The 14918-nt window shown below is 44.7% G+C and overlaps 1 protein-coding gene across 1 annotated transcript in view; it reads left to right on the top strand.

Annotated features, from left to right (window-relative positions):
• The window catches only part of TAF1B (TATA-box binding protein associated factor, RNA polymerase I subunit B), a 913471-nt gene extending 911426 nt beyond the window's left edge, over positions 1 to 2045 (top strand). The window contains exon 15 of the mRNA XM_078647821.1: positions 1308 to 2045. Coding sequence (XP_078503947.1) covers positions 1308 to 1512 — 205 coding nt within the window. The 3' untranslated portion in view covers positions 1513 to 2045. The remainder of the gene's footprint in view (positions 1 to 1307) is intronic.
• The last annotated feature ends 12873 nt before the right edge of the window (positions 2046 to 14918 follow it).

Raw genomic sequence — 14918 nt, 5'->3', positions numbered from 1 at the left:
AAAAAAGAGTACTACTTATCTACACATTTGTGGGTCATCTTTAGAAGCAGAGAACTGAGGTAGACAATGAAGTCCTCCAGTAATGGGCAGGTTGCTGACCAAAAGCCCACTCTCTGCATATTAGTTGTACACACTGGGTCGTAGGTAAATAGACAGGCAAGACCTAAAAAAGACTATTAAAATGAAGATGCATATTGAAACCCAGAAGACCTTATAAAGCTGAGATATGACCCCAAACACTTCTGTTTTGCTCTGCAGTAAATATTATCCTAAGGACTGCGCATAGGTGAAAAGACTTCTGGATCTGTCAGCCTTATTATTACAGCGTTTACAAAGTCTTAGGGAAATGTGCAGCCGTGCATTCAGTGTATCAGATGGCTATTACAAATATGGGCATCTTATTAAGGGATTCTGCTTCTGAGTGCAACTGGACAGCTCAATGGATTTAAGTCTCTGTGCTTCAGTTCAAGTTAAGATGGTAGAATGTTCATCAGAAAGTGGAAGGTGCACTCGTTGAAAGTAGACACACGCACTTTTAATCCAGTAATATTTCTTTCTTTTTATTCAGATAATCTTTAACAACCAAAGCACACAGCCAACGCGTTTCGTTCCGAGCAGGAACTTTGTCAGGGCTCTATTTAAATTGGACCAATAGGTGATAAGGTTAATCCAATTGACGTAAAAGCTGAATATTACAAGGAGCACAAACAGGCTTCCCTAAGCCAATCGCAACGCTACTGTCCCCAACATGACAGCAGTTCCGTGATTGGTCTGAGTGGCCTGGTTCGAGTTCTTAGGGAGCCTGTGCATGTTCGCCACCCGGGCCGTGCAATGCTGCAGGTGGAGAACATGCTAAGTGTGCATTACTGTTTGGCCGGCCTAAGACGGCCGGCCAAACTGTCATGCGCACTTAAGTGCACATATTTCCTCCTCCCCCTGCTCTGACAGTCCAGTCCCACCCCGCCCTAAACCGAACATCATGATATTATCATTTTATTTTTCCTTTTTGTACTGCTGAAAAGCAGTGGGGCGACTTCACCGCTGCCAGTAACTTTAATGACCTTGTAAAACATTCACAAGTCCCCAGCTCTTAGTATCAACTCTCACTGGATGGGCCTTTAATGACCAATATCTCTCTCTGCACAGGCAGCAAGTCTCGGATATTGCATGTATGTACAGCAAAGAGCTTCTATCAAATGTTAATTGCTTCTTAAATTCCCTCCCAACGTAATTTAGAGATTTGTGCTGTGTGAACACACCGAGTATTCCTGATTATTAACGTACCTATTTCTTCCTTGTGTTGGCAGGGAATGTAAACATTGGACTGTCTATGAGGAATCACATTTCCCAAGGACCTACAATTTTTTGCTGCAGCTCTTCGGATTTTTATTGAACATAGAAACTTCTTTGGTCCATGAAGAAGTGTGCTTAGTTGAACGAAGACTGTTTAAAGCAAGGTTTCAGAAAAAACAATCGAAAAATCGAAGGAGATGGTGCAATTATAAAACATAACGAGTAATGTAAAATTATCACAGATTTGAATTTTTGCACAATAAAAGCGTAACAGTTTTGCTTTTTTGTACAACAGCCAGTGTAAAATATTTGCTCTGACTTCTTTTGTATTTTTTCTATAAAATTGTATCATCAGACCAGTGTGATTTGTTGTTTTGTAGTACATGGACAAAGCCTGTTGATAGTTGAGTTATAACAACTACCACTGTAAAATACATTTCAAACTTGTGAACATGCCTTCATAAAAGTATTGCTACGAATATTTTTTTTTCATGCCTATTGATCAGAATTTTTTTTTCCGGTCTGTGGTTTCACAGAGGAGTCTGAGTTAATTTACGATGTAAAAGTATGATGTTCATTACACTGTGAGTGAAAAAATCATGGCTACTCACTGAAGAGTCAGACCTTCCTTTACAAACGTCTCCCTATGTTTTTTCATGTATTAGTGTTTAATTTATATGTATGATTACAATGAATGGTATTGATCATAAGAGCGCACCTTGGGAAAAAATAAATATTGACAGTACAATTCACTGTACTGCTTTCGGCTTCTAATTTCCAGATGAAATGATAAGTGGACGTCAGAGTCCATGGAAACCCTCACAAACCCTCTTTGTTTCTCACGCACTTTTCACACTGTATTATAAAGTTAGTCCGATGTATATAGTGTTTTAGTTGTCTTTTCATGGGACCGATACCTTCTCCCATGTTATTCGGGACTGCTTCGGCCCTTGTGTATGAACTTCTTAGCGTCCATTTCCCTCCTACACTAGTCCGCCCCAGGTATTTTGTTATTGCTCCATTTGCGAGCTTTGTCCCTCCCATTAAGTAGATAGGCAGTTTATACCTGGGACAAGCTCTCTGACTTCTAATTCCCTAGAATGCTGTATTGGGAGTAGGCAGTGTCCTAACACTAATGCTGATGGCCAGTTCTGCAGAATCTTAGTCCCACAACTCTTCGTTCACTGGGCAGCCCCAAGCTGTGCAAATGGAGAACCTTATTTCTTACAGGGTATATGTAGTGGTGTGTCCACAAATCCTGTTGCATGAAATGTTGTCCTGTGATGGTGTGCCCCATGTACAATTTTATGTTGTATAAGTCTGCAACAAGCCAGCACTGCTACTTCCCAGGGGAGAGACATTTCTTCCTCCTAGTCCCCGGCAGGAGAAAGCCAACTTAGGCGGCAGAGTTAACTAAATTATGTGGCAAGAAAAGGTACATTATCCTGTGTAATGCAGCACATTTTCTGATAGTATTACTTCATTATTTTGTCATTTATAGGTCTCGCCAACGCAGCGCGTGTGCGCTGCATACGAGAGAGACCTTTAGCCATCGGCACAGCTTTGGGGGCAAAAACGTGCACGCGTTGCATTGCCTGCAATGGCAACGCATGGACGTCTGGCGATTCCCTTGCGGGAGCGCGCGGCGCCATATGGTGGCGCCATATGGTCGCAATCATCGCGCCTTGCTGCATGCTCTCGCAAGGGAATCGCGCAGGCCCCCTATCCTGCTGCCGCGCGAGGCGCGCGATTGTGTTGGTTAATATTTCCGTCTGGGTTTGTGCTGAGCCATGTGCAGTAAGAGGACATCACACACAGTTGTACTCTTGCCCACCTACCTACGCCCGCATTGGCAGGCGATGTATCAGTCCTGAGATGTGCCGGAGCGGAACCTATGCCAGTTGGAACTGGTAGGCGCAGTGTGAGGAATGGCAAATGTTTTCTACGCCTATTGGCTGCCTGCGTGGTGCCCATGTTACATCATGTACGAATATGCACACTTGTTTCTCTCGCTCTCTCCGCGAGCGTATAGTCTTGCTGCAGTGCCCGACGTATAGTCTAACTCTCCTCAAGCTATATGGTTTGTTTCTATACTTAAGTGCCTGGCTCATCACTCGCTGATCTCTCGTCTAATGGCGTTGGGTGGCCCTGTTACATTCTCTCAGAGACATCGAGAATACATTTTAATTCCCAAATTGCAGATGCAACGTTTGTGTATTTCTACCCCCAGCACACACACATGCTCCAGCTTTCTTAACTAGGGATGTTTCTCAGATGGTGGACCGTTTAATAGCAAGCATTAGAAAAAGCCAGTACATCTGCACTTGTCAAGGATGCTTTAAGCATGACACAGAAAGACCGCCATCTAAAAATTTAATTAATAATTTGAATATCAAAACATAACTGGTGCGTGTCATTTTAATATAACAGTATGTGTGCAGACAGGTGTACTCGGAACAGATATAGAAACTTTTTCTGTTCATATCACAGGAACTTTTGATCCACGTGCCGCAAAGAAAATATACTTTTGGACTTGAATCTCTGTAACCTGAAGACGAAGTTTAGACACGCAAAGATGACAAAAAAGGATAAACAATCGAAAGTAAAAAGCACTGGCAAAAAATATAATTAGCACACCAGCCCTGGTACTGAAGTGCACCTCTTATTAAGTCGAATGTGCACTTGAACAGGAGAAATGTCATGACTCACACGAGTGAGTGGCTGAAGGGGGCGGATCCGTCGCCTGGTATTGTATGTATTATGTAGGCTGTGGTCAGCGGGAGCAAGAGGTGAATGACACTCGAACATGGATGATGAGGACTGACCCAAAACCTTTCTATATTAATATATTTATTTATCTATTTAGGTATGAATGTATGTGCTGGATTACATGAAGCTGGTGGGACACTTAAAACTGTCGCTAGGCCACATTTCTGCTTCTGATTGGCGTGTGTGAACTATTGATGAGAGCTCCATTGACATGCCCAATGTCTGACTCTTATACAGAAAGGACTGGCCTCAAACCTTTTCCTGTCAATGAGATTGTTTCCCCCATCAGGGGTAGCAAGTGCTTTATAAATGCAAACCTTTTTCCCCTTCTCTATCCCTCTACTATCCTTCTCAATCCAAATAATCTGACTAACATATCCCCCACTCAAATTACTTTCACATTTTCACCCCTAATCCTTTCTGGGTTCCAAAGTAGTGTGCTACTCTCCAAAAAAGTGCTTCACCACCCATCAACGGTGTGCAATCGCTATATAAATGCAAACCTTTTTCCCGCTTATATCCCTCCACTATCTTTCTCAACCCAAATAACAGACTAACCTATCCACCACTTAAATTACTTTCATACTTTCACTATACCAATTCACCACTAATCCTTTCTGGGTTCCGAAGTCGCATGCTACTTGCCAAAAAAGCGCTTCAACGCCTCGCCAGGGGTAGTAAGCGCTGTATAAATGCAATTACAATACAATGAAAGTGCCTTGGAGTCCTTCTATGTCCATGAAGCGTTCATACGGCAAAGCACAATCAGGTAATACAAGTTGTACTGCAAGACATTGAACTACATACTGGCTTTTCGATTTGTTGAGCTGGCAATGTTATGCTTCAGGAAAGGAGTTTTGGTTCTGTAGTAGCCTTGGGCACGGGGCGCCAAAGAAAGCACCTGAAAAATGGATCCTACATTTTTAGGCCTGGCTTGCCGGCGCCGCTGTCAACAGGCGTTATTAAATTAACCTAAAGTATAGCTTTCATAACTCCTACATAGATGGGCTTTTGCACCATCCACATGTTGGTAGCCAGAAGTACAGGCTTGAATTAGGCAGAAGTTGTGTGCTTTCATGCAAAAAATGTGTTCCTATCCAGGCAGATGTCATTATTTTGTTAGTTTAACCAGCTGCCTGAGCATGCACCGGTATCCTGCCATAGCTTGACCTCTTGGTGACACAAACATGGCATTGTAATGCTGTTATAGTGTCTTAGATACCTTAATAATTTACAGTAATTATTTCTCTGCCAGCTTCACAGATGGGGGGAGTGCATTCTTGAGAAATGTACTGCACTCTTAACACCCTGTCCATCCATCATTAAAGTTAGACTTCAGGTTGTAGGTTTGTGTTGGAGGGCAGTGTGGGATACACAGGGCTACACTAACGTAGATGACATTTTAGGCCTGGCTGGACAGTGCTTCTGTCATATGACCGGTGATCAACAGAAAAGAGCTTGGAGAGTACTACTGGGAGAGGGGTTTAGTGGAACCAGCAGGTGATTTGAGCCTAGCTACAAGATTGGTATGGTCCACATTTTTTAAGCCTTCCTATAGGTATTTTGTTACATGGCATCTCACAAATTACTGTAGTAGATAATGGGTTTGGTGTTGGTTGCCCTGTCTGACAAACTATGGCTGTAGAAGGTTTGCTGCGTGAGATTCCTTCTTAGGCCCTTTTTAGGAGAGTTAGTGTTATTATTACCCAAATGTAATTTTGTATAGCTTAATAATTTTATGACTGTGTGCCTGATAGTTGTCTTGTGGAAAAGCTTCCACTTAAAACCTTAGGCCTGAGTTAGTCCTGGGTAACAATCTACAGACCTGATTAGTGCACTGGGAGAGTTGTATAGGTTTAGCACAGTTCCATCCGCACCTAGCTAAACAATCATTGGCATAGCCAATTTGTCTCGCCTGTGGGACCTTATAAGTGTTTAGTTATCCAGCACAATATTATTGGTGCAACAACAATAACTGTTGCATGGCTGAACATTTATAAGGTCCCAAAGGCGAGACCTATTGGCTATGCCAATGCTTGTTACACTTGTTAACACTGTTAAGCCACAGAAAGGTGACCAGTCAAACTTTGCAAAGGACCTTTCACTGCGCAGCAACTCATCACTGTATTTGTATGTAACTTTTTAACTCAAAACAAAAAAAAATGTTTTGTTCAATTCTGCCGACTGTGCAGCAGGTGGATTGTGGCAAATACAGCATATCCATAATTATGAAAAAAAAAACGCTGAAGTCAAATAATTCCAGTAGCCCTGGTTCTCAACCCAGAGGTCTTTGGTAGATTAGTATTGATAGTGTAGTTGGTCTGAGTTTCACCCTCTGTCAAGTCCACACTTTGGTATTACAAGTTCTTTCAGAAGTTGTTTGAGATATCCACCCAGTTCAGTTTGTAACTTACAATGGCGTGCCAGACCTATAATAAAACGGTGTTCTCTCTGTGCTAGCTTAAATTGCACCTGGAAGTCCGTATGGTTTCCTCCAACCATTTGCCAATATGTTCCCTAACATTGACACATAGTGTCCAGCACATTGGAGTCTACTTAGTTGTGTTCCCCTTCCAGCTCATTAGTGTCATGGTAGTGGTCCATGCACTAATCAACATGGACATAGTTGGTTGCATAATTTCTGTGTCGTTCCCCTTAGAGTAAATGTACTTACATTTTTGTACCCATGGACATTCTGTCCATTCAGATTAAGATTTATTCCAGTGGACACTGTACCCAATTATTCATCACCACCAAGTGGGCTGCTATATAACAACCTCTCAGCTTGTATAAGACTATTTCTAATGTGCAACAAGAGCATTCAGTATAGCAGGGCTTAACGTTTCTATTAACAACCTAGTAATCTTAGAATCCTGTTTTATATAAAGAATGCATGAAATAGCCTGCTCAACTCTGGCAATATTCTGAATACGTAAGATAAAGCTTTTTCCAATTTCCGCCTTGTTGGACCTGGCCCTCTCTGCAGGTCACTCCAAACGTTTTGCCCTCACTTCCTTCCATTGCTGAACCTGTATCTGTTGGCTTTTAGAACTCTGTGCACTTCTAACCAGTTTTAAAGTGCTTGTGCTGTCGCTGTCAAATTTGGTAAAATTGGACCACACCAGATTGGTACATTTAATTTGCTTGTAAGTCCCTAATAAGTGGGACTACATGTACCTAAGGCCTATAATGTTAATGCAACTCACTGGCTGGTAGCAGCACTCAAGTAGCCTTTTAAAACATGTCTCAGGCCTGCCACTGCAGCCTGTAGTGCAATTTTAAACTGCCATTTTGACATGGCAAACAAAAACCTTCACCAGGAATAAACCTTACTTTTTAATATTTACAAGTCACCTTTAAGTTAGACCTTAAATGCTCATAGGGCACGATGCATTGTATTTAAAAAGTAGGATTTGTGTTTTTAGGTTTTACATGACCTGGTACTGGAAAACTCCTAAAGTTGGTATTCAGTATTATAAGACTTAGCTCTCCCATTGGCTGGCTCTGGGTTACCATATTTCATTTAGTAAATGCTAACTTTGGATTGGAAGCAGGTAGAGATATGGTGTTTACATTCAAAGGGATTGAAATTGAAAATTCTCTTTAATAGTAAAGTCAGATGTTAAGTCACAATTCAGAAAATGCCACTTTTAGAAAGTTGGCATTTTCTTGTCCTAACCATTTGTGCATTCTGCCAGTGTCCTGGGTCACATGACTCTGAATGGCTGTACTGTTGAGGGTTTGTGCATTCCTCCCTGACAGTGACACAAAGGGGACTAGGTGAGGGCAGGATGGGCCATCCTGCCTGGATGGCTGCGGGTGCAGATGTACTCTGCCTCACGTACGTGTCAAAGGACTTGCCTTCAGCACACACAAAGGACCCCAATACCAGGCTTTTGTCACTCTAAACTTCTTGGAGCCTTGACAGGGGAAGGGAAGAACTTTCCAGGACCAGATGTGGGGCTAGGACAGGATGTCCCCCCCCCCCACATACAAAGGCTAGCACCAGGTACAAATATTGGATTTCCTGGGCCACTCATCAGTACGCTCCTAGGCCTGTGGACATTACAGAAGAAAGACTGCCTTGCTACCAGAAGAGTGCCCTGCTGCAGCCACAGGACTGCCTAGCTCTCTGAGAAGGAAGACTGGACCGGCTCCCTTCATCCCAGGCTACCTGAGTGACTACTAGGGTCAGTTGGATCCCCTCTTGTCTGAAATATAGGGATTCAACGTGCTCCAGAGGCCTTCCTGCAACTGCCCAGCTGACCTGCTGCACTGGACCAGCCTGTATGTGCTACTGGAACTGCCTGCGTCCTGCTGGCCTCTGGATGAGTTAGTTCCTCATCCGAAGTGGCGACTCCCCCCACCACCAGGTCCTAGACACTTGGCTGGCATCAGTTGAGCTCCTGAAAAGTATGGAGAAATCCTGATGTCTTTAGCGCTTTGTGACTTTGAATGGGCTCCCGTGTGCTGAGATTCTGCCGTCTGTGACGACTGCAGCGTGAAGCTCTGGTAAACTCAACTTTGCGCGCTGCAACGTGCAATCTGAACTTTGAGCAACAGTAATGACAGCCTGCAGTGACCTCCAAACATGAAGCTCCACAAATGACCGTCCAAGACGCCAGACCGTCTCTACGCGCTACGGTGACCATAGGCCGCCCTGCCTGGTCTCCCTGCTCCTCGTGGCCTCCACCTTGAACAAAACTCTTCGCGCCTGACTGTGAGAAGGCAACTTTTTCAGCAGAACTAACTTGGTCCCTGTATCTGGCTTTTGCTCTATCACAGTCGACTGTACTTTTCAATTTCCTCTAATCTAGCACAATCAGATGACCACGAGTCGCACTTTGTGCTTCTAGGCAACATTTCTACCTAAATATTTAAAATTGGATATCCCTGATTCTACTAATTGTACTTTTGTCGTTCTCATCTCGTTGTATTTATTAACATTTTCTCTAATTTGGTTTATTGTGTTGTGTTTCCACTCTATTACTGTTTGTGTACGGTATAAATTCTATACACTTTGGCTCCAAGTTAAGCCTGATTTCTTTTGTGCCAAGCTACCAAAGGGTTAAGCAGAGGTTAAATTAGTGACTTTTATGGTTCACTCGGACAAGCATTGTGGTTGTTCCCTGAATAGGACTTCCACCCCCTTCAACCAATAACCCAATTGCTTACATACCTCATAAGGTGGGACCGGATAGCATCAGGGATATGTGTGAGTTTTGGGCCCTAGAGCAAACCTCTCAGTTCAGTATCCCCCTGTTTAAAGAATGTTACTTGGATCTATAAAAAAAAAAGGGTATTCTGCAAAACGTTTAAAGTGCGTGGCTCTGTCCTTGAGGGCGAGAGGCACCCTCAGTCCTGAATGTAGCTTCATCTTTGTATTTCTGCAGTTGTGCTGTAAGGGTTATCTCACGGAAAGCCTCCCTATTCCAAGAGACCTCAATTCGAATGTATAAAAATGTCTATTTTTGCAAGTGAAGGCAATAATTAGATAACAGACCAGGGACCCAATATTGCACTGGGAAAAGTTTTGACTTGTTTACATGATTTCTTAAAACCTCCCTAGTCTCTGGATATAGTGACCGTTCTTGAGAAAGAGTGCCAATGTTTGCCACAAAGAAAAGGATGTCTGCTTACAATAATATATGGTCCTCCTTTCCACCAGGCCAACATAATCTTGTATGTAATTAATCTTACCTGATCCAGCAAGCCTGTGGTTCAGTGGCTAGGTTGAATAATATCTGGGACAGTGGATTTACTTGTCTGGTTCCCCTTCCCAAATTAAATGTATTTGGTAAACTCTGTTTACCCAGATTGCCCTGGTGGCTTTGGTATACAAGAGAGAGGTCCATGACAGAAGGTTTAGTCCAAAACCCATCCTGTGAAGAGAAGGCACCGTTCAACAGAGGCAAATACATTTGGTGAATCTTTTGACTAGATAACATGCGAGTCTGTTAAAACCTTTACTTAATCCAGGCAAATGTACAGTTTATTTTGGTTTAGCAAGGTAGATCTGTGAGGCTTGAATTCAGATTGGTAGTATTAAGTAACAAAAGGAAGAATCCTGTGTGCTAATATTTGGGTCCGAATGTTGGTATCTATGCTCGCACAGGAAGATAGGGCAGTACCACTGACATAATTCTGTTTTTCTTTTTTATGTACTGATACAATATTATCATGTCTCGGGTAATAACGGGGTAAGCTGGCAAGCATGCCTTCATATCTCGCCCCTTCAAATAGTTGCAGCAGTTTGGGGCTACTTTGATTTAACATAAATTAAAAAAAATTCCTATGAAAGGCCCTTGGGGCCAGACGCCGTGCTGAAAAAATTGACTAATAGCCTGTTCGATTCCCTCAATTGTGAGATCTGCTTCATGACTCACTTTCATCCTGTCTGCTTTTGACTGTTCTGGAATATCTGTGCGCTCAAGAGCTGCTCAGTGCCGGATCTGTCATCGGGCACTTGGAATAGTATTGTGCCTTATGACACCATCCAAATCCCCTGGGACTCTTGCTTTGCTGTGTCAGCTATCTCTGATATCCATCCGGAGGTGCCATCTCTGTTGCTCAGCCAGGCTGTAATTTTTTCCACCTTGTTCCTTACCTCCTATAATCATGTTCTGACCCATATATATAGTGAGCCTTCGTGGCCTTCGAGTTTAACTCCCTGTATTCATCTTTTAGTTTGCCTGATGCTCGCTGGCTGTGCCACAGATACGTCCCGCTCCGCCACAATAACAGCAGGTTCGAGTTCCATGTTCTTGGGGTTCCTCTACCTTTTCTCGAATGTGATGCTGGACATGGACTGTCCTTAGACAACTATTTTAAATGTTTTCCATAGGGTATCCGGGGGTGAACTGGCTCTTCCTTCCGTGCAAACAAATGGGTGGCTGCTGTAGACAGCTTCAACTACTATTATAGTTGACTCTGCAAAGCTGTTTTAACATTCAATCAAATCAAGGCGTATTCTCCCCCTCTACCACATTTACACCACTCAATAAGAAATGGCTTCAAATCCCAATTAAGTAGCTAGGGCACCTTTTTTAGGTCTCGTCCTTTACCATTCCGAAGGAATGGGAAATGGCGAGAATTCAAGTGCTCGAACTGATTGTCAAACCACCGCATTTTTTCGTGGCGTTTTCTTCGAGTGCACGTGGCCACAGGCACGCGCTTTTGGCCCATACACTTTCATGGCCATCTGTTCCTCAATGTCCCTCCCACCCTTCGTTTGATCTTGCCGCGAGTTCAGGCTAATGGCCCTCCCCCAGCACAGAGCGCGCATCGCGGCCGCACAGCACATCAAAGGGCTTCTCCCAGCGTGTGCTGTGCGGCTTCTCCTCCCCTAATTATGTGGCCGGCCGTACTTGTGTTTCCCGGCCGCTTCCCGGCCGCTCTTGTATTTAATTTGCAGCAGCAGCATTTCTCCTGCGCCAGGCCACATCAAAGGCTCTGTGCCACTTTCACCCACACAGCAACACTTACAGACACGCAACGCCACTCACACCCACGCAAGCCCACTATCATCCACGCAACACCACACTCACCCACGCAACGCCACTCACCCAAGCAACACCACTCACACACGCAACGCAACTCATCCACGCAACCCCACTCATCCACGCAACCCCACTCATCCACGCAACGCCACTCATCCACGCAATGCCACTCATTCACGCAACACCACTCACACGCAACACAACTCACCCACGCAACGCCACTCATCCACGCAACGCCACTCACACACGCAACGCCACTCACACACGCAACGCCACTCACACACGCAACGCCACTCACACACGCAACGCCACTCACCCATGCAACGCCACTCACACACGCAACGCCACTCACACACGCAATGCCACTCACACACGCAACGGCACTCACACACGCAACGGCACTCACACACGCAACGGCACTCACACACGCAACGCCACTCACACACGCCACGCCACTCACACACGCCACGCCACTCACACACGCCACGCCACTCACACACGCCACGCCACTCACACACGCCACGCCACTCACACACACCACGGCACTCACACACGCCACGCCACTCACACACGCCACGCCACTCACACACGCAACGCCACTCACACACGCAACGCCACTCACACACGCAACGCCACTCACACACGCAACGCCACTCACACACGCAACGCCACTCACACACGCAACGCCACTCACACACGCAACGCCACTCACACACGCAACGCCGCTCACACACGCAACGCCGCTCACCCACGCAACGCCACTCACACACGCAACGCCACTCACACATTGTGGGTGCAGATTGTGGGTGCAGATTGTGGGTGCAGATTGTGGGTGCAGATTGTGGGTGCAGATTCAGAGTGCAGATTCAGAGTGCAGATTCAGAGTGCAGATTCAGAGTGCAGATTCAGAGTGCAGATTCAGAGTGCAGATTCAGAGTGCAGATTCAGAGTGCAGATTGTGGGTGCAGATTGTGGGTGCAGATTGTGGGTGCAGATTGTGGGTGCAGATTGTGGGTGCAGATTGTGGGTGCAGATTGTGGGTGCAGATTGTGGGTGCAGATTGTGGGTGCAGATTGTGGGTGCAGATTGTGGGTGCAGATTGTGGGTGCAGATTGTGGGTGCAGATTGTGGGTGCAGATTGTGGGTGCAGATTCAGGGTGCAGATTGTGGGTGCAGATTCAGGGTGCAGATTCAGGGTGCAGATTCAGGGTGCAGATTCAGGGTGCAGATTGTGGGTGCAGATTGTGGGTGCAGATTCAGAGTGCAGATTCAGGGTGCAGATTCAGGGTGCAGATTCAGGGTGCAGATTCAGGGTGCAGATTCAGGGTGCAGATTGTGGGTGCAGATTGTGGGTGCAGATTGTGGGTGCAGATTCAGAGTGCAGATTCAGGGTGCAGATTCAGAGAAAACTCAGCAGCACCACCACCATTGCAATGCAATAGGTCTCGTTTTAACTCAAATTTAAGCTATAGGCCTTGTAAATGACAAAGCCTTTTATTTATGTTCCAAAAACCAGAACGCAAAAATAAAGGGCATTATCATTTACAATGCTAATAGTTCAGACTCGAGTTATTGCGAGACCTATTGCATTTCCAATGCTTGTTTGTAAAGAGTGTGTGAAAACGATAAATAAAGCCATTCCAGTGTTCCTCTACTAAATTTAGATAGTGGGTCGTTTTTGATACCATCTAATTTCTGTCTAGCACAGATGAGAGTAGAAGTGGAGTTTTGAACTTAACAAGGTAAGCGCTGATCTCCGCATCAGCACCTAAGAAAAAACTTGAGGACCAGCTTGTCACTGCGCCATCTGTAAAGTTTTTTAATTTGGTTTGCCTTTTTCTTTTCTCCTTAATATACTGTGTATTTTTGTGCACTATGTGAGTTATTTATCGATTATATTTTTTTATTTTTTTAGTGCACTTAAGCAAGCAAAAAGGGGTGCAGGAAAGATAAGTGGGAAAATAAATCATTTAGGGGATGAATGCTTGGAAGAAGATGTTCAGTTGTTTCCTGAATGATGTGATGTAAGTTCATTACAGACTGTGGGCAGAAATTTCCAGAAGGATGAGCCATGTAGGAGTAAAGTGCTTCCCTTAGTCTGTTACTGTCCTTATCGGTACAATGGGATACCGACCGTTGGCAACTGGTTGCACAGTATGGGATGAGTAATGTAGAATGGCAGATCCGCCCTGTCTTGTGTTGATTTATTTACCAAACACAAGCCAGCCCTTTGTTTATCGCTATCCGGTATGACCACAAACAGGGTTTTCCAATTGAAGTCCTCTTCTTATCCCTCACCCATCAACCTGACCCAGTCCAGCCACCTTTCCTCATTCTTGCATCTGTTGTGTGCCTCACGCCTTTCCCATCTATTTAAACTCCCCACTTGGTGTTCACTCCGTCATCCTTGTAAAGGTCAGATGATTCGGTGCAACTTGCCGTGGTGACTTAGCTGTTTGTGTTAGGACCCAGAAGGGCAATGGCAAGAGACCCTGCTGCAAATCCTTATATCCTGCAGTCAATTTATGATCTCGCTCACAAGGAAGGATCTAACCTTCCTTCTTGAGCCATTATCTATTTTTATAAACTTCCCTTCTCCTTCTTCCCTTCTCCTTCTTCTTCCCTTCTCCGTCTTCCCTTCTCTCTTAACATCTGTTAACCCTGCTCCGTATTTGCTTCATAGAACTGGACCCTTCCATCTTCAGACCTTACATCAACGGGATAATATCAGCGTTACTACGACTTGGAAACTGGGCAATCTATCGGTGGTCCTTATACTGAAGTTAATCTTGTAGTTTAGGAAAACACACACACTAGGGGCCTCTGAAGTACAACTGCTTCTCCATCAGCAATATATCTATATCTGAAAATAATGTATTTCAGCTTGCACAGGTCCTGGTCAGAGGCCCAATATGTTGCATGTGTCCCAGATCAATCTCCCTCCTTTACCCCTGTACTCCAATAGCCACTTTCCACCGTGGACTCTGCAGCCCTACTTTCTAAAATTGCTGACACTCACATTCTCCCTGGTCCTCCGTTATCTTCCCATTCTGTGCCCTATTTCCTTCATTTTTTCTAGCATGCCCGTCCTATACCCCACCTAACTCAATCTTTACACCCAACGCCACCAATACCACCCTTCCTCTCATCTCATCGCCTCTTTTTTCATTTCACCCCTTCTACCTTTCACTTCCCGTGTCCTGTTCCTCACCCCCACCACACTTCCATCGTAGTTTTTTTTATAAACCTCTTCATCTCCTGCCTTTGTTCTTTCATGTTCCTCCCAGCCTGCTTTCCCCTCCCTTTCATGGCGTTTCTTTAAGATTCCCTGTGTGTGTAATTTCTCCTCTGATTGGT

This window comes from Lissotriton helveticus, chromosome 6 (genome assembly GCF_964261635.1).
Source record: "Lissotriton helveticus chromosome 6, aLisHel1.1, whole genome shotgun sequence".
Taxonomy (NCBI): Eukaryota; Metazoa; Chordata; class Amphibia; order Caudata; family Salamandridae; genus Lissotriton; species Lissotriton helveticus.
The sequence above is the reverse complement of the archived record's forward strand: the minus strand, read 5'-3'. Positions and strand labels throughout refer to the sequence as shown.